Here is a 25,290-nt window from a genome sequence, read left to right on the forward strand (position 1 = left end):
TGTGGTAAACTTGAAAGCAGTGACACAGATAGGCTCAGCTGGAATAGTAGAACCATGAAATGTACTCTTAGAACTGGCCACAACAAATGACAAGCTTTCTTTCAGGGTTCTGATGTGGTCCAGAAATGGTATTATTTCACTGGTTAAGCAAGGGATGTGCAGAACAAATCCCTTAATTTCAGTGTCGTTTTTTATTTCATCCCATGATCTCAGATATCCATGGAGACTATGTGGAGTGTCTCAGATATCAGCAGAGTTTCTAAGCAACTGCTGCATATGTGTCCATCTTTTTCTCTCAAGAAAGTTGTTTTTTCTCCATCCCCACTTCCTTGCACTACGTTTTGTGCATCCAGCTGTCATTCCTGCAAAGTTCAGAGTTAACTCCACTTATCTAATCCCCTTGCAAAGAGCAGTAGTGAAACTGGCAATTGTTTACCCCACTGCTGTCAGAAATCTGAAGAGGTCTCTTCAGTGTACAGTATAGGTGGAATTGACAAGAGTTTTGAAACCCTTGTCAGTTTCACATCTGCCTCAGAGTAGCTTCTCCTGACTCACACCTGTCAGTTTCAATGCTATTCTGCACAACTGTAGTAGTGGAGGCTAATTGAGGCCAGGTAGTAGGTAACATCAGGCTTAAATTGTGTAGCAAGTTTGCACAGAACAGGTGAGAAACCGACATGCTTCGCCTTTACCACTGTAGCAAATACAACCAAAGAACTCTTCAGTGTACTGGTGGAACTAACAGTGGAATTTAAAAATTTGTCAATTTTACCTTTTACATTTCAGGAACTTCTCGGGTCTTGCTGCAGCAATGGGGCAAATCTTGTCTTTCATCCATTTGCAACCTTTATACTTAAATCACCAAATTTATACTTTAATGTTTTGCCTCATTTTTTTCATGATAACCATTAACAAAGGGGAGGAGAGTCCAGGACATTTTCCCACACCAGTAGAACAACACTATCTGCTTCGACACTCAGACCTGTAAGCCATATTTAGAGGGTCTTTATTTAAAAGTGGTACATAAAAATTCTAAATAAATTGTCAAGCAGTTATCCATTTCTCATAGTAACTGGGAAGAAAATGATTCATAATGTACTCTTATCACAAATGTAAGGTTACCCAATAAGCAAATGTTCTCCAAAGTTTTGCTGCCCATTGAGCAGAAACTGCATAATTACCAAACTGTTACACAATTAGATCAGTGGTTCCCAAACTTTTTAATGCTATGACCCACCTTGTCCTCTGCAGTGGGTCATGACATAATGCTCCCTGTAGTACTGCACGGACTTCCAGTCACTTCTGTGGGGCATTCTGGGGCCCGCAGAGGGCAGTGGAGTGGGTTGTGGGCCTGGCGTGACCTAGAATAGGCCTCTGGGGGCTTGCAGAAAGTCATTGTGGCACTACAAGAAGCATCACTTTGCGGCCCAGAACGTGGGTTCGAAACTCATCGCACATCAAGTTATGACCCATGAGTAGGTCGTGACCCACAGTTTGATAAACACTGAATTGGGGGATAGCTGCACTAGCTAACTTCCTTCAGAGAATGGTAGGGTTTAAAAGCATCAGACGACAAGTCACTCTGCCAGGAAGCATTCTCTTTCTGTTAAATTTTTTGTCCTGGTGCAGATTAACATATTATTGTTAAAACTTGTTCTTCCACTTTGAACTAGATGAAGTCAAATCAGATTTGTCCATATTAGTGTTCAGCATTTTGAGGATATTATACATATTTTTGATACTTTCAGTATGATTGCTCCCCTCCCACACATGCAGACCCCACAAGCACATGGCTCTGCACACACGGAAGTGTTTCCTGTACAACCCAAAGGCCAGTATGTCCTCTCTTTCAAGTTACTAAATCAGTGTTTTTCAATGTTTGACCTCCGCTGTACCACTTCACATGGTCCACCTTTTTGAAGTACCACAGGAAGTAACTGGTGATAACATTGATCATTGTCAGTTATTTCTGGGTTGCATTAAATTGCATTAAAGCAAATACATCTAATAAACAATGTCCCTTTGCTAGGTGATTTAAAAACAGCCTTGCTTGCCTTTGTGATGTAAGCCAGAGTCATTAGGCAGACAGTCCATCAATTACTCTCTCCAGGCACTTAGAAAGGCTTCACTCTGAGCCAGTGACCCCTCCTTTCACCCAGAGCAAAGAGCTGGGAAAAAATGCAAAGTGATTTTCTTTCTTTCATGTACTCAGGGGGGAGGGAGGGGCCGCTTGCCTTAGAGTGAAGCTGTTCTAAGTGCCTGGAGAAAGAATGATTGATGGATTGTCAACCGACTGCCCTCTCTCGCATTAATGAGGCTATTGTTAAATGACTTTCTTCCTTTAATTTAAATGGCCCTTCTCATCACATTGAGATAAAACTGCTGGTGAAAAATCTGTGGATAATCAGGTTATACCTGTATTTGCAGCCCTACCAAGAAAAAAAAAAAAAAAGCACTTTGGGGATGATTTGGAATGGAGAAGCCACAGACAGCAAAAGGGTAAAATGCATTTCTACTATTCTTCTGCAGATTGTCCCCTCCTTTAGGCTGCAATCCTGTATGCACTTACAGGAGTAAGACCTACTGAACTCATTGGGCCTTACTTCACTGAAGGCATGCATAACATTGCACTGTAAAATTTAAAATTTTTGTTTAAAAGGCTATAAGATTTGGTTACAAATGTTTACATGTAATGTATAGTTTGGACCTAAATTAAGCATGGGGAAAAGGATCTATTCTCACAGATATCTAACTGAATTTTGTGTGATTATTCCAAGATCTCTTCATTGTACTAAAGGCTGAACAATATGTCAGAGATTTTAGAATGCAGGGCTTCTTTCTGCTGCCTCCTGATTGGAATGGTGATTAGTGAGAGGAATACCAACTGCTGCTAGTGGGTTAATAAGAGACTATATCATATTACTGCTGGATTCCATCCAAAACCTGGAATAATTTTAGTCTTTGGGCTTCGGGTCAGGTTTCTTCAACTGCTACTGGTAGCTAAAAGAATTTGGTTGTGTGTCGTGTTCTGTCCCCCCCTCCCCCGTAAGAGTTAAACCCAAATGTTTTGTAAATTAGATACTGAGAAGCAAATTGGGGTTTTGAAAATGTGATCTTTCCAATACTATGCAAAAGAGTCTCATATATTCCATTCTCTGCTAGATGTGCCATAGTTTATCTATAGGCTTTGAGAGAATGAGCTTGATTTTTTTTTTCTTTTTGTCAGAACTACAGATTTTACTAGAAGCAACTTGTTATGAGTCAGAAAAATTGGGCTTCACTGTGAAAGAGAAGCAAAGATAATCAAAACATTTGAAGGTGGGAGGTACATTTGGAGGACAAATGTTTGGATGATCGAATCTAGTTACAAGAATCTCTTCTGTTCTTAGCCTCTCCTATGCAACTTTGGTTTGTGGATGAGGAGGCATTGAGAGTATAGTACTACCTAAGGAATCTGAGAGACTGGGTTAGCTCAGATTTAATTACAAGTTAAATTAAGTAGTAGCTCATTCCTTTAAATTAGATTTCATGTGTCTGCTTATTTAGTGATGGCAATAACAGAAATTTCATTTCTTTTTCTTCAATCAATTGACTGTGTTTGCCGAAGTGTGTGTGCACTGTGCATCTTTGGAGATATAGGGAAAATGTCAGGCAGATAAGCATGATTAAAGTTAATTAGTGAGTTCATATTGTTGTTACAATAAATGGAAACAGATGATACTTGACATAAAAGTCATAGACACAAAAGGGATCAAGAAAAAAGGGAATTAGAATAGCATGTCTGAGATTAACTGTAGGATTTACATGTTGTTTTATTTAGATATTTTAGATCATGTCTTGTCTCTTCTCAAAGGCTATACATTTGACTCAATTTCATTTTCACTCTTGATGGATTGCTCATGTTACATCAAAGAAGGCTCCAACTCTCTCTTTCTCTTTGTGCATTGTTTGTTTTTTGCATGTCTGTAGCTATGAGGGTGTTCTAAATTATGGTATTTCATTTTTAAATCCTAGATGATGATCACAAAGTTATTTATACAATGTATTATGCTTTTGTAATTCAGTGAAAGTCAAGAGTTGACATTTCACGGGAGCTAAACCATTTTAAGAGGGCTGGGCACCAAATCTTCCTAAAGGGTAAGATCAGGCTCCATCAACAATGGATTCAAAGGCCTTATGGTAGTTTTTTCCTGCCTATTAAAAACTACAGATGCAAAATACTGATCTCTGCTTTGTTGCTATCCTTGCATAAATAAGAACGTATCCCATGTGTAGAAATTAGCTGAGGCTTCAGTGAGTGTGCATAAAAATATAAGTAAGCTTAGGATGCATGATTAATGGCTATATCATGATAAGGTGCATTGAAAACATAAGAACGTAAGAAGAGCCCTGCTAGATCTGGCCAGCTTCCTGTATCTCACAGTACCCACCAGATGCCTTCAGGGAGCACTCGGAACAATAGATGTTGCCATTCCCTTGCATTTGATGTTCAGAAATAGGCTACTTCTAAAACCCAGAGTTTGCATATAGTCATCATATAAAAAAAGAGTTTTAAGGCATCCTCTTGCAATGGTTTATTCAGACCCTATTTAAAATCCACTCAAATAGATGCAGCAGTTTCTGCAGGTAAGGAAAGTCCTCTGAAATCAGCAACCAGAATGTCTGCAAGGCATATAGTACTAAACACATGTGCTTCACTCTGCAAAGCAGATACCATATATTTTCCTTTGTGGTCCTTTTTCAGTGATACATACTGTACCTGTCATAACCAAGGGGAGTATTTGAGTAGAAGAACTGAGCAGAACCTGGAATATCCATTTTATTGCTTTTTATGACATTTCCCAAGCGGAATAGGGAGGTGGCAAACACCTTCCATATGATGCTGTTGAGCAGGAATGAGACACCTACCTCTGCCTGGTGCTGCTGTTCCTCATTGAAATGGCAGGTATGTTTTACAAGGCAATATATGGCTGGCTGCTGTTCCTGTGTCTCCACTGCTCTTTCCTCCCCATTTTTTTCTAACCTTCTCTTTCAACTGATATAGCAGACAGCTCTGTGAGTTTTATATCTACCACAACATCATAGAGAGCTTTTGGCGTACGTCTTAACTACAAGCAGATTTTTTTAGTCTGTACCCACCATGTTTTTAAAATTCTTTTCCACCCACAGAAAGCTTTTTATATGAAGCCAGAGAGGAAAGCAAGGTATATGGGTGAACTCCTCATTCTTGACCACATGTACCACAGTTGTGCTGTTGTCAGAAATAATAAATCTTTGGAACACTCAATTGAGGATGAATTATACCGATTTGGCTGTTGAATACTTCCAACGCAGGCCACTGAGGGGGTTGTTTTAGAAAGAACAGCTATTGCAAAGCACACATTGTTTATGAAAATGGCAAGAATGCTGTTAAATCTGCTTTCATTTAAGCACAGGGATGGTTTCGGGTTACACCAATGGAAATGCCTGGGTATTTTTAGTAATTTGGCAGGTAGAATGATCAGGCACTTCTGGTCTCTTCTGATATCAAGGAAGCTGAATGGGATTGGGTCATGCGTAGGAAAGGAGCAGATGGGTCCCGGATCAATATTATAATGACATCAGAGGGATTTATGATGAAGGGAGAAATAACAGGCATGAAAATAAAGACCTAACCAGTGGCTGTAGCACCTATAGCATGCCGAATGCCAGTTCACACTGAATCCTGCATTTCATATTGCAGGCTACATTATCATCTCACCAAGAGTGACCAGAATAGGGTGACAGTCACATACCACGCTTGTTGCCTATCTATTACTCCACTTCATCTTTTTTTCAAGCAGAAAGTTCTTGCATGTTAACAGAATGGAATAATTTTGTGATGCAGAAGTAAAGTATTCTTCATTTGGGGAAAAGTCTACTGTTATTCTTTAAAATAATCATAACAAGATTTATAGACAGTTGTAAGCATTTTTGCGAGTCTCATTTCCATCATGATTACAAGTAAGGATTATGTTTAGGCATATTATAAACATCTTATTGAGGTCTGCCCTCACTGAAATAAGGACATCTGCCATGGCATAGATTAGAGAACGGCAAAACTCAGGGACAAACAAACATCTGAGTAAGGAAGCACTTACTCACCACTGCAAGTATTGAACTGTGCCAAATTTACTACTGTCAATATGAGTTTGTAGTATTTCTCACACTGTTTGCTCATTTGTGTCTAGGACAGTGGTTCCAAAACTGTGGGTCAGGATCCACCAGTGGGTTGTGACCTGATTTTTGGTGGTTGTGAAACTGACAAACCGATAGCTGACAAGGAAATGTATTGAGCCCTATGGAAACCAAACAGAGCAGCATGTGTGTGTTTACTCATGAGTAGGCAACCATGCCTTGGTCCACTTTGGAGGGCAGTCTGAGGGGAATGTAACATCACCAGAATGGTCAGGATCCCATGAACTTCAACAAACACTCCCCTGCCATAGTTAAAAGGATTAAAAGAGTACCTTTGAGAGGCTGGTAATAATACTTTTTCGTAAGCTAGGTGGGACTTGATGGAGAGTAGTTTTAAATACTACTGGGTAGTTTTAAATACTACAGTGGGTCCCAGTGCTAAAAAGTTTGGGAACCACTGGTCTAGGGCTGAGCTATTCAATCTGTGCATCCTGCCTCACTAGGGCATCCTGAGGCATCTGGGGAGAGAGGTGGCTGTGGCTGTGGCTGTAGCTGCGCTGCTCTGCTCTGCTGCACGTGCTGCCTGCTGACTTGCTGCAGCTGTGAACAAGGTGGGTGGGGCAGTGTGAGGTGGGGGGGAGAGAAGGCTGGCTGGGCAGCATCTCAGCATATGGAGGTCCTGCATCTCATCAGCTCAGGGCACCCTTCTGGCAGGCTTCAAACTGGGAGGGAAGAGTAAGTACAAGCAGCTCAGTGCTTTCCTCTGGTTGGGAAGGCAGCAGCCAGCCTGCTCTTAGGGGGAGGGGGGTGTCCAAATGCCCCACCTGCATCCCTCCATCTTGCCGGGGGGAATAGGGGTGGCATCTGCATGTTGGGGTGTATGTGTGTGAGCAGCCCCCATCTACTTTGGGGTGAGTTGTAATCTTGCTTGGTGTGGCTGCAATCCTTTCCACACTTTCCTGGGAGTAAGCCCATTTGACTCAAATGGGACTTACTTCTGAGTAGACCTACATAGGCCTGAGGTCTGTGTCAGTTTAACCAAGGATCTTCACCTTTCTCTTTTTCCTCCCCCTTCAAAAAGAAAAAAAACAACCACTCTTGATGGCTTTGTCTCCAAAATTGATTAAAAAATAAAAACACCCATTCCTTTTCAGCCACCCCCCCCTTTACCCTCCTGCCTCCTTGGGGGGAGAGGGGTACTCTGTTGGCTGCTATTGTAAGACAAAAGGCACAATCCTAGCTAGGTCTACTCAGAAGGAAATCCTCTTGTGTTCAATGGGACTTGCTCCCAGGAAAGTGAGGTTAGGATTGCAGCCAAACAGCCTCTAGGTCTCAGTTTGCATCAGTATGCAGTTAGCAGATACACACAAAACGAAGTCTTCCCCTCCCCCAGCAAATTCATCACTTCCCCCCTCCCTTTCCAAAACCCTCCAGGTGTGCTGCTAACAAACTTAGGGCACAATCCTAACCAGGTCTACTCAGAAGTAAGTCCTGTTGTTCAGTGGGGCTTACTCTCAGATAAGTGTGGTTAGGACTGCAGCCTCAGAGTGCTGGCAGCTTTTTTTTTTTAAAGTGTATAATTATAACACCTTCATCCCCATTTTGGGGGTAACTGAGGTGAGGTGTTATAATGGGGAGCCATGGCCAATGGCTACAAGGATCAGGGGAGCCTTGAGCTGGAAAAGTTCAAGAACTACTGTCTAGAGTATCTGAAGGATACTTTCCAGTCAGATAAATTCTGAAATAGCTTGCACTGTATGTTACTTGACTGCTGACGAGCATCTAAAAGAGTACTATAAAAATTGTTTCCCCCTGTAGCTGAAAAAGAAAATTAGCATTTTCCCCACACTGATGGCTAACTTTTATCTTTTAATGTCCCAGAGCAATGCTGTGTCTGGGATACTGGGGCACTGTTGTGTAGTGTCCAGCATAGCATGGATAGAGGGAAATTCTTTTCCCTCGCACACAACACCAGAACCAGGGGACATCCACTAAAATTGACTGGCGGGAGATTGGCAACCAGAACTGGACACAATCCTCCAGATGTGAGTTTACCATTAGATGTGGCCTTACCAACAGACCTTAATCCAGGTGTGGCCTTACGTACAATGGAGTAATGGAACTAATTTTACTTCACTTCAGATCTTTTCCTCTCTCTCTTCAAGTGAGGAGCTTCTGTCTTAATTTTAAACTGGAGAAGTTGGATCTTTGGTCCACTAGTAGTAGCAGTAGTTTTCATGACTGGAACAATAGACTCCCTTTCCAAGTTCAGAATGTAGTGTTTAAAATGTAATGGTGTAGAGAAGTGTAGAGAGTGTACTGTTGCCAACCTTTTGGGGACCGACTAGTTCTTGAATCTTGATTTTGGAAGTAAATCAATTTTTACTCTCATGTGCTTACTCTTCAGTAGCAGCTATTTCATTTATGCCCCTTTCTATAGACCACCCTGGTTCCAGAGGGCCTTCCAGAGTTTTTAAAAAAAACTGCTGTACATGTTTCTCTTGCTAATGCAATTAGGAAATATTGGCCCCAGTTAACATAACTTAAACAAAACATGTTGTCCTCATCAAGCTTGTTCAAGTTATTCAATAGGCAAGGCCTTGTTCAGTAAACTTTCTCTCTCTCTCTCTCATTTTTAGAACTAGGGCAAATAAGCTTCCTGTTGCCTCCATTGCGGACCTCCATTTGGTGGGCTCCGGGAGAGGAGTTACTTCTGGGGAGAGTTGGGGCTGCCTGGACTTACCCTGTCCTATAAGAAGTTGCTTTCTAAGGACTAAACGGATGGTTTATTCGTGTCAAGTTCATTACACTCATCTGGCCTGTTGCCTCACAGGAGCCAGGGCCATGTCTGTTTATAGCGACTCATGTCTTGTCCACTTCCCAGGTGCTGGGGTGGAGTAACCCTTACACCCTGCCCAGGGCGGGTCATCCCAGATGAGTAGGACACTCCACTTGCCAACAGGGCTGTTGGTACCACTCCCCCACCAGAGAAACGCCTCCACAAGAGTGTGGGGCTGGCCAACCTTTCTCCAGCTCCCATCCCCAGGACAGAGCCCAGGGAGGAGCAACTTCTCCCTCTGGCTGCTGGGCTCCCGCAGCTAATCCTGAGGGCTCCACCCCTTCCGGCCATGTGATCAGCCTGGATCCTATTCCCTGGTAGACCTCCTGCCTAGGAGCTGTGTCCAGAAAATACTCTCTCTGTTCCCCTACTCCCCAAGAGACCCCTGCTCCCGAGTAGGCCGTGTCGCTGGGGCCAGGCCCAGGTGACACTTCCCATGGAAACTTTGTTAAAATACTAATTTGTAGATATGATCATAGTAAGTAGCATAATCTAAAATGGCTGAATTTAAAAGGCAACCAATCATAATTCAGGAATTAGATGTGGCTTCTAAAGGTCCATTCCTATAGACACCATTTAGTAACTACATGCTGGTAGGAGGAAAGAAATTTCTATACTACTTTGTATTTTTTCAGCATTCGCTATGATATGTTTTTAAATGTAACCAATACCTAATGACTATATATCAGTGTCAGCATATGCAGTTATATGTACTATAACATATTTTTTAAACATACCAAGTAATGAAACAAGTTGTGATCCTTTACATAGTTAAAGGGAGTCAAAACCTAATTTTTAGGATCATTGGCAAGGGTAGGTTTGGTCCCCATCCTAACAGTTCCCTGAAATGTGCATCGGCTCTGTATTATCCCATGTAAAAGAACTGCTGCCATACACTTGCATGGGGAAAAAATGACTGTTTTTCTTGGGACCAGCGGAGGACAAAGCAAGTCTGCTGCTTTAAAATCTTAGTACAGTGCTTCTCAAAGCATGAGTTTTCTGCATTTATAAATCTAATGAAAGAGCCAGATGATCAGCATGTACGTTCAGTTTTAGGGGTACTACAATCTGCCAGGTTTGAAATCTAATATGGGTGTTTGTAGATTCAGAGGCGCGTTAGACCCGAGGCATGTGGCTCAGGCACACCACACTCTCACCGTGAAGCCCTCAGATGCAGTAAAAATATCACTCCTTCACAACAAGGGATAATTTAATATTACAATACAGTATGCAAATCTTCATCCCAGTGATTCTCTAACACACTGAGAAGGAGGTGTCTTTATCAATCCCTCAGCATGGAATAGGACCATTGGCCCTATTCAGAGAGGCACAGTCATGCTAGGCCTCTTTGGATGTATCTGGAATGAACTTCAAGGCAAGTTCAGATCTACTATTCACTCCAGTGCTGGGACGGTGTGAGCTGATTTCATTCTGCAAAAACACTGCAGAATAGAACTGGGTGGATTTGCCCTTCCCTAAACAATAGTTATCAGCAGGATTTTCATGCTCCAGAATAGAACAATACCTCACCCCCTTCACCTAAAGCTACCGTTTATCTCCAGAGCAAAACATGCTGGAAAGCATAATATCCTCAGTCCACTCTGGAAATGTTTCTGCATCCATTTGAAACTGTGGTTCCAGCCTGGATTGTAGTAGAGATAGAATTCTGGCTTCTCCTTAAACCATTTCTGCCCAATGTTGCTTATACACAACAGGGACCGAATGTGTACACATGTGGGCTGGGCAAAAATGGGTTTTAGCAATGAACTTCTGCTGGTGCAAATAATTGCCTTGAACTTCCCTTATATTCAGTTCTATGTAAATTTACCTTGTCAGAAAAAACCAGGGGCTACAGAAAGCAGGCAGATTACGAGAAGGCATTACAGTTTATGTTAAAATCTTGCTCAGTAAAAAATGACTTTTTGTTTCAACATGGCTTAGAAATAAAGATCAGGGTACTTCAGGATAGCTGGCAGTTAGCCAACCTGTTAAGTACCTTATGTTTATATTGAACAATATAGCACTCTGCTGTCTTTTGCACAGGTTAGAGAATGCTGAGTATTTTTTTTTAAAGAAACATTAAATAAATGCATGCCTAAAAGTGGACACTAGATGAAAAGTGAGTAATGCCCCTTTAAGGGAATTTAGCATATGTGCCTCTTAATAGCTAATGTTTATGAATGCCAAGATCCATATTATTAAAAAACACAGGAAAGCATATTTCCTTCATTTTCAAATACGGGGGCCTTTGTCCACTATTGCTTTATGTCCTGAGCATCTGTGTGGACAACGGATGCTTATTTGTTTCTTATTTGACCATAGCTACATGTCTTCTCATGGCTGTTCTTTTGTTGCAGGGATCTCACATTTTCTGGCACTCAGCTGGCAATATCTGGAAATAGGAGAACTTGAAACTCCTGCCCTTGAAGAAGGAAGCATTTTGTCAAAATGTGTTGGGCAGTGTACTTTTATTAACAAGTTCCCTATCCATTTTCTGTAGAGAAACAGCACTCATAGGGCAGTGCAGTCGTTTTCTCTTTTTAAATAATATCAGGTTATAATAATACCACCACCTTCTGAGTTGTAGACAAAAATGTAAATAACATTTTTGGTGGTTGTGCCTTCTCTATCGAATTCCTTGCCTACAGAGATGCTCCCATCCTGCTCTATTGGCCTCCTTTCATCAGGTGAACACATTTGTCTTGAGACAGGTTTTTAGCATGTAGAGGTTTTTTTTCTAATCTCTTTTATCTACTGGGTTTTGTAACTGACAAGGATATGCAAATCCACTATGGCTAGATTCCTTAGCTAGAATCCCTAGTCTCCGCCCCTTTGATTCAGCTTGTGCACGAGTCTTAATGGGTGGCCATGGGACTTGTCCAGAGCATTTTCAGGATTCTGACTTGAGTCAAGAGTCTTTTTGATACACATGTCAGGCATAGCTCCACAGGAAAAAAAAAACGGAGCTTCTAGGAGGGTGTGTGTGTGTGTGAGAGAGAGAGAGTTCGAGAGAGAGTTCTCATTTAATACTCTCCTGATATCCCCATCCCATCTGTAAATAAATGCTCTGCTGTTCTTCAAGTGAAGGCAGCAGTGCCTCAGCCATGAAACACCTTCCCCATTCCAGGAGGCACCTGACATGGCAGGAGGAGTTTGAACAGACTGCGTGAGAGCAGCATAGAAGCAGCAAGCATGACAAGAGTCACGCGCAGCTGGGAGGCTTACCAGTATGACCCAATCCTTTACAGCTGTACTCAGAAGTAGTCCCATTGTGGCCAGTCATTCAGTGAGCCTACTGGAGCCATGAGTTTCTCTTCAGTGGCTAGGAACCACCTTCTCCCCTCACTTGTCCAGGGAAAAAACCTTTGTCCAATGATCAGTGGTTTTCTTTGGAGGTGGACAAGAGAGCCCACTTCTGCCTCTCTCACTCCCCTTGCCTCCTGCTTGATGCAAAACCAAAATCCTTCCCTGTCTCCTGGCTGAAACTTCCCTGCTGCTTGACTGAACTGAATGATGGCTCCACAAGCTGTTTCACATGCCAAAAAAAGTAAGCAAGTACACCCAGACACAAATAGGCTCGGGTCTGCACACATGGGGACTCATTTCCAAGTCAGTGGCCTCAGACTTGAGTCAGTGCTGGAGTCATTGCCACATGTGTACACGATTCAGCAAAAAAACACGTTTTTGTGACTCAGACTTGAGTCACCTGACTTGAGTTCCCATCCCTGGTAACTGATATACTATGAAGTTATTTTCTTTTCTGCCTCATTATATGTAATTATTGTCCATCAATGATGTGAGCCAACCTTGGACATTTTTAAATGGACAGGTGGGAGGGATATAAATAAATAGCTATAAAAGTGCAGTTTTTGCCTTGTATCATCATCATCATAATGTAGCTGATATCTGTATTATTATTATTATTATTATTATTATTATTATTATTATTATTAACAGTATTTATATACCGCTTTTCAACTAAAAGTTCACAAAGCGGTTTACAGAGAAAAATCCAATAACTAAATGGCTCCCTGTCCCAAAAGGGCTCACAATCTAAAAAGATGCAAATGAATACCAGCAGACAGCCACTAGAACAGACAGTGCTGGGGTGAGGTGGGCCAGTTACTCTCCCCCTGCTAAAAAAAAGGAGCACCCACTTGAAAAAGTGCCTCTTACCCAATTAGCAGGGGTGGGTACAGGTGAGTATATGTACAGGTGAGTCTGTTTGTCCATTTCCTTCTTCAAACCACTTAACTAGAACAGCCTGAAGATGTATTGTAAGGAAATTGAGAGGGATGGGAAAGTAATTTCTGTCTGGGGAACATGTAAGCTTTGGCATGGCAGAGTTTCTCTCCCCCAACCCCCACCCCAGGTCCATAGTCAGTCCCCAGGGAACACCACTAAGAAAAAGGCTCTCAGTACAGAACAAAGCATAGTTATGACCTTGCCACCACTATAACAAATTCATCCATGCTTGCATGGCCCCCCCCCCCCAAAAAAAAACTTAACCACCAACACCTAAGCTGCTCTAGACAAAGAAAAAAGCGACAAAAAGAATGGGAAAGGAAGAAGGCGTGCTTGGGCCCAGTGGGATAAGGTCTTGATATCATTTGCATGGAACAGGTGCCTGATAGGTCAAAAAAGGGAGAAAATCCCCCACCCTACTTTCTTCTGGTCATAAAGTAGGAATGACCAGAAATGACTGTTTTTGGAAGGTCTGCTGAGAATTTAGAGTGCAATCCTAACCAACTTTCCAGCAGTGAGGTAAGGGTAATGCAGCTCTGAGTTAAGGGAACAAAATTCCCTTACCTTGAGGAGGCCTCCATGACTGCCACCCAACTACAGGATGCAGCACATGCCCCATTGGCACATCTGTGTCAGTGCAGAAAAGTTGGTTAGGATTTGGGCCTTAATCAGAGCAACTGATGGAGGACCCACTGTAAATCTGTTTGGTTCCATCTATACCTGTTTTGTTCCTCACTTCAGGGACCATACAGTTCCACTGAGGGGTTCACTCAACAGGCACATTCCCCTTTAAAGAAGGAAAGGTAGGGCCCTCTCTCTTTTTACACAATTGAACAATAGATTGATTAAAATAGATCAAGTCACCTTGGAGCTTAATGGCAATCCAATTAATTGGTATCCCAATAGACAGGGTAGTTATGGGAAGGGTTTACTTTGGAGTTTAGGATGCCCCATGGAGATTATGGGTTGCTACAGATGCTGCAGACCTCAAATCTGTGTGGGGCATGGCAAATGTAATAGTGGCAAAGATTACCAGGGAAAGTGACCCCTTATCTTTCCATAGCCAATAGCCATGGTATACAGGTATTCTTCTGGGGGTATGTTCAAGAAAGTTCCTTGAATTCAACTTGACTCACAATCTTTCCTACTCCTGAACTCCCCAGTAAATGATGCCATTGCCCCAGAACTTTTTGGCACACTCTTTTGACGGTTGCCAACCAATCTTTGACCATGCCACCCAGCTCATCAGGGCTTGTGGAAAGGGCACACTCATCAGGGCTGGTGGAGAGGACATTCAGTCAACCTGTTAGCAGCTGATATCCATCTTCTACCTCTTGGCCTCAGGATTTTAACCTTTTGGGTTTTCAGTTCAGTTATCTCTGGTATATTAGAGATAGTAACAGCCAGTGCAAGACCTGGCAACCATCTTCCATCTTGTGTGCCTATCAGCCAGCTTCTGTGTATCTCCCAGCTCCTGGGAACTGTCTGCCTTCCTACTTAACTGTTCCCATGAGGAGCATGAGAAGTTGGACTCTAAACAATGACCTTAACTGCAGCTACACTGGCCTGATGGGTGAATGGGGCGATAAGATGTGTGTCTACTTCAAAGCCACAGGCTAGGTTTATTCTTCATGTGTATCCACTGAGCTGCACCTGCTCAATAGCCCCTCACCCAAACAATGGGAACATTTTTTGCTTTTATCAACCTGCATTGGCTTGTATCAGCCAATTATCCACTGAAAATGTCTGATAAGATGTCTCCTAATAATGAGAACCCGGGACATATGTCACTTTGTGATCAATTAATCTAGCAAATTAGCACTGATTTCTTGTTAAATCAGTGCAGTAAACATCTAAGGGCGCAATCCTAACCAGGTATACTCAGAAGTAAGTCCTATTGTGTTCAAAGGGACTTACTCCCAGGACAGTGAGGTTAGAATTGCAGCCTAAGTCTATTTAAGTCCCTGTATTCAGCCATTACTTTGCTCCTGGGCCTTGCTGATGGATGCTAGTGGCTGTGTCGTGTGTGGGGTTGCCTTGAAATGCCTAGAGAGGCCCATGTAAGTCTGATACTTCGAAACATTGTAAGTTTATGCCTGGAGATACCTCTGGATGCCTGGGGGTGCTCCTGTAAGTTAATGTTCTTGTATTTTAGACAAATAAAGCTCTTTTATGACAGCTTTGGACTAGACTTGCTTCTTCCTCGAAACCCAAAAATAACCTTGAGCCACAGGCAAAAGCCACAGGCAGAACAAAGATATATACATTTGGTAGTCTGTATGGCCTTTGGTGAGACCTCTGGTCCAAACCTAGACTGGATTAAAGAGTGGGTGGGTTGTCCCCATGTCATGCATTACCTAGACAACTCCTACAATTCAAGCACTATGCATTTAGTCCTGGTTAAAGCTGACATCAAATACAGACATGCAAAATCTGTTGGCAGCATATATTCTCAAGCTTTAGTAATACTTCTGTAACATTTTCGCAATAATCTATTAAAGCAACTTTACCGAATTGAGGCAAACTGTATAGGATATTATTATTATTATTATTATTATTATTATTATTATTATTATTATTATTATTATTATTATTATTATTAACAGTATTTATATACTGCTTTTCAACTAAAGTTCACAAAGTGATTTACAGAGAAAAATCAAATAACTAATGACTCCCTGTCCCCAAAGGGCTCCCAATCTAAAAAGATGCAAAAGAACACCAGCAGACAGCCACTAGAAAAGATAGTGCTGGGGTGAGGTGGGCCAGTTACTCTCCCCCTGCTAAAAAGAGGAGCACCCACTTGAAAAAGTGCCTCTTACCCAATTAGCAGGGTTAATAGCATGGGAATTATTACTGAGACCTCATGTTTTAAACATACAACTAATGTTTGAAACCCTAAAAAATATTAAGCAGCTTAGAGTTTAAATATTTCATTCCAAATTCCTGAAATGCTGATGAATTGTACAATGTCCAGAAGAATATATTCTAAAATCTGCATCATCATGCCCAAAATATATATGAACAGCTCTCAAAGCATTAAATAATTTGAGCAACAAAAACCCTATTCTAGTTTTAGTGTTCTTTAACACTTCATACAGAACTAGCAAAAATGCTTTAATGTTATCTCTGGAGTTGAAAAAAACAGTATTATTCCATCCACTATTGCTGCTAATTCTGGAAAATCAGTTCAGTCAAATAATTATGATCTGAGAAGCTTGAAACAGTCATAATAGTCATTTATTATTTTTCACATGGAGATGATTTTCAAAGCCTTTGCGTTGGGGGGGGGAAATGAATACTGGGGAGGCATTCCAAAGATTCATAAAACCCTATGTAGTCTTCCGAAAAAGGTTGTAAAATGCAGCATATAAACAATAAAAATGGCTTGAGTGAAAGAACATTTTAAATTCTGCTTGTTCAAAGCAAATAACTGCTGTTGCTGCCACCACCAGTACGAAAGGCACATGGGAGCAGCATTTTCTTCGGTTTTATTCCAGCATGCAGATGATATGAGTATCGTGTAGGGTGCTGGCTTTATTTTATCATGCCACAGTGGTGTTCTACAGCTTCAGTTACATTTCTGAAATATTATTGCTAAACAGTGCCTTGCAAGTTAATGCTACAGCTGCATTATGAGCCAGCAGCTTGAGATATCACAGAGAATGGAACACCTGGGAAAATAGTAATAAATCCAATCTTGCCATTTTTACACAAGGAGAATTCCCAGTCTGCCTGACTAAGATCAGGCAGGAGCCGGTCTAGTGATTCTTTCTGACCTTTACATTTCCTACATAATCTATTCAAAATTATCAAAATTCTTAGGGCTGACACCAGTAAAAAAAAACAAAGGTGCTGTTGTCTGCCTTTCTTCATCTTCTTGAAATGAGAATTATTTAAGTTTTCCAGAAATTAATGTCAAGATTTCAGTGTGGTTTCTTTTTCCAAGTTTAATGTTCCGCAGTGCACACTTCCTTCATATGGGAACATGTTTTCCTGATTCATACTCACGGCAAACTATGCTTTTGCCATGGCAAACATAGGAAATCATGTTCCCATGGAAAGGGAATGGGAAGAAGGAATCATGAGGGATAGAGAGAGGGAAGGAAGGGAAAGTGTGCAACACATTCCTGACTCCACAGCAACAATCTGAAGAAATGCAAAAGAAGGTTAGCACCTTAAGTAAGTCTATGTGCATTTTACTCTATCTATAACTAAACATTCACCATAAAATGAAACACAACCACTCCCCTAGTATCAGGATCATACAGAAAACCACTTAGCTTATGGTGATGGTTACTTAAACATATCCAGTGGAGAGACTCAAATAGTATGGAGAGCCAGTAAAAAAGAGGTTCCAGACACCTGTTGAATCCAATGTTACCATACGTTTACTTCCTCTTTTTCTAAATGGTTAAAGGATCATGATGACACTCCTCTTGCCACATGGATGGATCCTACAGACGGCTGGTTTGCCACACTTTTAGACTGGCCACATGGGATGTTTTTCATCCAAGTGATAAGTACTGGAGTTGCCTTTAACTAGCTCCCATGCGTCAGCATGATTTTCATACACAGGTGTGTATGTAAACACAATTAGAAGAACAGTGAAACACTGCTCCTTGCTTTGATGCCTACATTTTTAATTCCTAGAATTTCTGATAGTACCAAAATATATTCTTGGATCCTGGCTTTAAACCTCTTGCTCTGGAAAATGAATGGCTGTAGTATTTTAATTTTCCTCTGACCAGCCTGGAGAAAGGCAAGTTGGGCTGAGGGCTAAACTGGCCTCACTAAAGGGCATAGGATTAACTTTAGCTTATAGTATGTTTCTCATAGATGGAAAGAAAATAAAAAGAATAGTAGAATAAGGGCCCAATCCTATCCAACTTTCCAGTACTGCTGCAACCATAATGCAGCCCTGAGGCAAGGGAACAAATGTTCACATACCTTGAGGAGGCCTCTGTGAATGCCTTCCCATCAGAGGATGCAGTGCATACCACATTGGTAAAGTAGCACCGGCACTGGAAAATTGGATAGGATTGGGCCATAAGCTAAGCAGAGATGGAGAGTAACCATACTAGAGCAGACCTTGCATTGTAATCCTTAAATCAAAACTTCCAGACAAGATGTTGTAGTTTCATGTATTTTCCTCATTTGTTAAAATGAGTAATATTTTTGACCCTAGTCTCCTCATGGGGGCTATATGCTGTTTAGAGACCCCTGGTCTAAATTATGGAAAGGTGGCATATAAATCCGGGGGGAGGGGGCGCAAATAACAGCACAATCCTATCTTTGACGTACCCTAGTGTACTTCCACATACACCAGCACAATGACAGACCCACCACTGTTAGAAGCCTGCCTACTGTTGCATGCACAACAGATGCTGACACATAACGTAGCTAACAAGTAACCATATACGTAACCATATCCTAACCCTACTTCAGACAACAGACGTGCCCACAATGCTGGAAAAACAGTATTCCATCAACACAGCTGGTGTAGGTAGGAGTAAACCCACAGCGAACAATCAGGAAGAGGAAAACACCCAAAAATTGCACCTGCACTCATCTCCCGGCCCCATCCATTGTCTATGACAGGGCATAGGATACAGACAACATTCTGCAGCCATTCACAGTACACCAACCTCAATGCTAAAGCCCCCACAAGGAAGATAACAGCTCAGACAATCAGAAATGTGGTGTAGGCTATACTTTCATGGTCTCTTGAAGAGAAGCTTTGGTGATGGGAACCTTGGTGAAAGGACATTTGGCATGCAAAGGGAGCACTTTTCATTTAAAAAACAAAACACCTCTTGTGCCTTACAAAATGTTTTGCAAGATATTTTAACTCTTGTCTTCTCAGAATACTTATTGCAGGTATTCTGATCCAGGTGATCTCCACATGCAAACGCCCAACTGTAACCTCTACCTCACCACATCAACAGGGGAAACGCAATGCACCCCACACAGGTAAGCAAGGGGGGGATTCCATGCCAGAATGCACTGATGCTGCATCTCCCTCTCATATCTCTGCCCTCCCCATTTTGATCCCTGAGGATTATTAAATGTGTCACTGCTATCAACTGTGGGTCCAATCTTGTCCAATTTTCCAGTGCCGGTGCAGCTATGCCAATGGGGATTGCACTGCTTCCTGTGTTGGGGAGGCAGTCATAGAGGCTGCCTCAAGGTATTGGAATATTTGCTCCCTTACCTTGGGGCTGCATTGTGGTGGCATCGGGTCTGGGAAATTGGATAGGATTGGGCCCCATGTTGCCTACCTTTTGCAACAGCTAACCTCATGGAAAGTGTTCCCTTCTGGGGAATGACAAGGATTCCAACCATTGCTATTGCTGGCCAAATACTCATCAGAATGCTTTTTGTTTATCAGGACTTCACCATTGCCACAAGATGCTCAAAACCGATCCTCTGAAGAGTTCCACTGTAACCCCCTTAGGAGAGAGAAAGGTAATGTTCCAAGCCACCATGCTCTACAGACACCAAGCATGCATCCCAATCCAGAGAACAGGTCTGGCTGATGCTGTTATCTATTCCATGTTACTCTGGCTGTGTTTCTCCTTGCTCCCTACAGGCAGCTGTCCCACAGGTGAGGATATCTTGCAGACCCAAAGGGACGCCTATAACCTACTTGCTTGCCGTGACCAGTGTGAATCCAGCTGCTGCTTGGCAAGGTTGCTGACCTACTCCTTCCAGTCAGGCCCTTGTGACTTCACAATCTCCATGGCAGACAGTGACCCAACTGCTGCAACCAAACCTCACTGGCACCTGTTACTTGGCTATGTGTTGAATAATGTGCACTGGTACATCAGCCCTACTGGGAGGAGACAGTTGGCAACCCCATGTGTGTATTTCTCTTTCAGATGCTGCTCTGTCTCTGATACCACCTAATAAAAACCTTCTGGATCACACTTGTTACTTTTTTTAGCTGATATGGAGCCCTTCTTCCCACCCAGGTGATCTCAGGGTGGGACTCTGCAGGGGGAGGGACCCAGAGGTGTTCCTGGGGGTCCCCGCACCCAGGGCAACCCCCAGTATTCTGCCCCCGCACCCCATTTCACCCCCCTTCTCGGCTCCCCCTGCGCACCTGACCTGGAAGTAATTGCAGTGATGGCATCGTCACCGCAATTACTTCCGTGCAGCTGCCTCCTCTGTTCCCCCTTTGAAAATAAGGGGGAACAGAGGAGGCAGCTGAGGCCCCCATGGAGCCTTCCCCGCCACTTGTAAGTGGCGCAGAAGGCTCTGTGGGGACTGCTCCGGCTCTGAGGGATGCCCTCAAGAGGTGGAGCAGGGGCGCTCCGGGCCAGGAAGCAGCATGCGTCTCCTCCGAAGTCGGAGATGGCGCACACTGCTTCCGCTCCGCCTCTGAGGGGCGCCCAGGAGCGCTCCTGGGAGGCAGTGTCTCGGTGCCGACTGGGCTACCCCCCCCTTTAAAGGAGGAGATGAGATGGGCACCCTAGAGCATCAGTGCCTCTCTAGGGCGCTTATCTCCTATCCTCCTATAAAGGAGGAGGGGAGGGGGGTGGCTCAGTTGTCGCCAAGGCACTAACGGAGAGGCAGCTGCCTCTCCGCAGTGCTCCTGGGTGCTCCTCCTGGGGGGGAGCGAGGGTCCGAGAGGCCCCCTGAAGGTTTGGCGCTGGGGCATTTGTCCCATCTGCCCCTGCCAGTGGAGGGGACTCAGCGTCTATAGCATCCTTACTCTGTAACTTCTTGTGATCCAGAGGGAGGATACTTCTAAGTGATCATGAGCCCCCTGTTCTCTGCTGCCATAGAATATGGTGGGCAGTGGCAGAGGGCAGCACACTGACAGATGGCAGCAGTGAAGCAAAGGGTATGGTTTGTGTATGGATGTCACTAACTGGGTGGGCTACTGTAGTAGACCCCCTGTGCCAAATACCAACCCGTGATTGGACCTCTGATAGGTTCATGTATTGCAGCCTCCAACTCAGATGTGCCTGTTTGTGTTGATGCAAGGTGATAAATGCCAGGTGAGATGCTCTTTGCCTGTCTCCTTCTATTGCTGGGTGGTTAGAGAGCAGCTTTGTGGAGTAGCTGGTGTGGGTTCTAGACCTGCTTCCCTTTCTTCTTTTATCCCTTCCATGGGTCTTGTTGCCTCTTGCTGTGTTCCTCATTCTTAGTCACTGGCAGGACTGGCCACTTACAGCCTTGCCCCCTGCTTAGTACATCCTGGTGGTGCTTCTCCAGCCACCAGTGTTGGGCCTGATTGGATGCTGTGATTAACTCCTTGGATATCACACAGATGTTACAAAGATGATATGTGATTGTCATAGTGATGATGCGCTGGTGATGTGTTGAAATCAGGATGCTGCTCCATGGATTACGGGCTGCGTCTGTGTTTTCCTGGATGCTGGAGTATTACTGGGAACAGCTGCACCAGTGTTGCTTTATCAAGACAGACCTGGTATTTGGCCCTTGTTGCTTTGGCATCAGTGCACCATGAGCCTTGCATTGACAGGATAAGCTTAGGGTATGACGGACATCATACCAGTGTCCATGTACTGTCAGCATGGCCTCCAAATAGAATTGGGCTGTAAATGGATGATATGAGAGATTTGCTCAAACAGTGTTGACAATTCACTATGACAATCCAGTAGCAGAGGCAGGAAGCAACAGGTTTCTCAGTGCTCCTTGGCATTGTTCAGCAAGTTGTTCAGGGCTTGTCATATTAAAATGTTCACAAAAGGATCACTTTGTCTACAGATAATTGAACAAGTCAAGTGCTGTATTTTTCGCTCCATAAGACATACCTGACCATAAGACGCACCTAGTTTTTAGAGGAGGAAAATTTACTTTTAAAGTAAGCCTTTCCTCCCCCTGTGGCGCCTGCGCAAATGAGGACCTTGCCCCCGGTGCGGATCTTGCCCCCTTTGTTCTCTGCCTGCCCTCCCCCTGTGGCGCCTGTGCAAATGAGGACCTTGCCCCCCCCGGTGCGGACCTTGCCCCCAGTATTCGCTCCATAAGACGCACACACTTTTCCCCCCACTTTTTTGGGGGGAAAAAGTGTGTCTTATGGAGCAAAAAAATACGGTAAGTGTTTTAAAGGTGCTCATATTTTATATAAACTTGTCAGTACCCATTTTGAATTTTGTTCAGAGAAGTATGCACTTCTGATGTGTGAAAACATGACTATATAACAATTTGGTGCCCTAGATTTCATAGACCTCCTTTTCTACTGGAGCCCCATGCAGTCCCCCTCCCTATCTAGGGTCAGAGGATTATCCAGAACAGGTGGAAATGGCACAGCTTGTTGTAGCCAGATGGGAAAATCAGCAGCTTCTATAGAGTGTTGTGGAAGACCTTTCCACATGAGCAAGGGGTTCTTTGAAACCTGATCCTAAAATGGTTTTCTTTGTTTTTTTTCAGTAAAATGCTGACTTTCACCATGACCTATTGTGTGGTCAAACTAGAGGATTTAACTAATTTGGAGCACAATCCTAACCCACTTCCCAGTACCGACATAAGGGCAATGCAACTCTGAGGCTAGGGAACAAACATTGCCTTACCTTGAGAAGGCCTGAGTGACTGCCCCACTCCACTGCAGGGTGCAGCACATGCCCCGTTGACACAGCTATGCCAGTGCTGTAAAATTGGTTAGGATTGCGCTCTTGATCCCATAGTTTTCACTGAAACCAAGGATGCAACTGTATTAAATATCCAATTAACTGAGAGAATCCACATTGAATACAAACGGGATTTACTTTAGAGTAAATAGGAATAAGAAGGTGTCACATGGCTGCAATGCTGCATACACGTAATGATGATGATGGCCCAATCCTAACTAAAGGATGTGCTGTTGGAATGCATGTTCCACCAGTGCTGGCTGCTGCTAAAGTGCCATGAACAGCAGTACAGGAAGCCAGCAGGAAGGCTGGAGCCTTCCCACGCATACTGGTGGAGCGACGGACACCCAGCATGGGGAACAGAACGGGTTGCTGGGAGGGCAGAATGGGAAAGAGATGGTGTGGGTGAATTGGACCTGGGAGGGGTGTGATACTGCTGCCACAGGTCCGAGTTGTCCCATTGCAGCTGCTGGGGCTTAGCCTGGGGCATGGGAACAAATATCCACTTACCCCAAAGGGACCTCTGGCAGTCAGAAATCCCCTGCAAGGTGCAGCAGAAGCCACACCAGCTCCGCTACATCACCAGAGGGGGATTTAGGTAGAATTGGGCTGCCTGGCTGCAATCCTATACCTTAGTGATTTTCAACCTTTTTCATCTCAGGGCACACTGACAAGGCATTAAAATGCTCAAGGCACACCACCAGGTTTTTGACAGTTGACAAGGCACACCATGCTGCCGGTGGGGACTCACATTTCCCATTGGCCCTATTAAGAAATGACCTTCCCCCAAATTCCTGAGGCACACCTGTGGACTGCTTGTGGCACACCAGTGTGCCACAGCACAGTGGTTGCAAATGGCTGCTATACATTCTTATCTTGGAGTAAGACATTCTTACTGTCCATTAAACCCAATAGGATTGCATTGTTAGAGTGTATTTCAGTTTGACTCCTAGCTTGTGTGGTTTACAGATGGGGCAGGTGTTAGTTTTAATATATTGTTGATATGCTTAAATGTTAATCCTTAGAGATGCTTGTCCCTTATGCTCTTCTCCAGTGCTGAAAACATGCTGAATTGTACATTTCCATATGAAAGGAATTTTTAGAAACTTGTTCTTTATTGTTTTCATCAGCTGTAGGTATCCAGATGAAACTAGAGTTTTTCCAGAGGAAATTTTGGACTGCCAGTAGACAGGTACGTTGGTTGCAATTAGGTATTATTATTGGTTGGACTTCTAGTAGAAAACCAATAACCATAGGGTGTATGTTTGACTGTATGAGTTCTTCATTTTTTGCCTCTGATAAATTCACTTTTGATTAATGACTTTTGGATACATTAGTAACTGACCACTGATGTACACAGACGTATTCCCAAACTTGGCCTAACTGAAATACAGAACCAGGAATACTTTGCTAGGTGCATTTCTAAGAAAATAATTAAACGACACACAAATTATAACTTTAGTATTAATTTATTCACTGAAATCCGGAAATAACAATAACAACAATTTACACACTTGTTTATCATTATTATATGACATAAAAATCATGATTATAAAAATCATGGAAGAAGAAGGTAGGGGATGGCTGATTTCCCCAGTTGCAGTTCATTATTCCATTATTTATTTAAAGATTTTTTACCCGGCTTTATCCAAAGCTCCACCTTTCCCCCCCCCATTGCTTGCCCTTCCCCACCCCCAAAGCTGTCTTACTGGGCCCAGTGGGCATGGTGGGGTCTGAAGGCAGAGTTTTGTGCACTGCAGCATCTTTTAGCAGTGAATGTAAAATGGCCTTCAGCTGAGCACTCTGAGTTCCCCAGGACAGCCCAATCCTATTGAGAACTGGACTGTAAGAGAAGGAAATTCTATCTGTGGAAATACATTGTTAGTTCTAAGCTTAAATTCCTTCTTGGCAAATTCAAATTGCCCTCAGTAAAAAAAGCTCTCAAATAGCCAGACTTCTGGAGTAAACATATTCTGTTTTGAGAGCAGAATTTAACCTGTTGTGGGCTACATACTGCTTGTTCCAAATAACATATTTTTACCAAACAGTACTCTGGCATGCCCATAAGTTTTAACCAGAAGTTGAAAATCTGATGGTAAGTTTTCATGAATCCCAAGTATACTTCAAAATATACTATTTTGGGTGCAACGGAATTCCCCTGGCGTTGGAAAGTCCCAGATCTCTGAGCCTTACAGAATTTGTGGCTGGATTGTAGATTGTGTCATATTCAATGCAATTAAAACTTGCCTTCCTGTTACGGTCCACCAATATTTAAGAAACGCAACAGCTGCTTGTTTGGCTTGAAGCTTGGCTGCTTTCTTGTGGGGTTTTCAGGAACATATATTGGTGAATAATATTCATAAATTACAAAAAATCAAAACTTGTTATTCTTTATTCTGACCAATCTGGTGTTGATTTTCTTTTAAATTGCCTCCCTCAATCATGTTAGTT

The 25,290-nt window shown here is 43.0% G+C and overlaps 1 protein-coding gene across 1 annotated transcript in view; it reads left to right on the forward strand.

The window, feature by feature from the left end:
- Positions 1-25,290, forward strand: part of CACNA2D3 (calcium voltage-gated channel auxiliary subunit alpha2delta 3) — a 467,867-nt gene that overhangs the window by 380,064 nt on the left and 62,513 nt on the right. Inside the window, exon 27 of the mRNA XM_066613498.1 lies at positions 23,970-24,031. Coding sequence (XP_066469595.1) covers positions 23,970-24,031 — 62 coding nt within the window. The remainder of the gene's footprint in view (positions 1-23,969; positions 24,032-25,290) is intronic.

The sequence above is a fragment of the Tiliqua scincoides genome, chromosome 2, assembly GCF_035046505.1.
Source record: "Tiliqua scincoides isolate rTilSci1 chromosome 2, rTilSci1.hap2, whole genome shotgun sequence".
NCBI classification, from domain to species: domain Eukaryota; kingdom Metazoa; phylum Chordata; class Lepidosauria; order Squamata; family Scincidae; genus Tiliqua; species Tiliqua scincoides.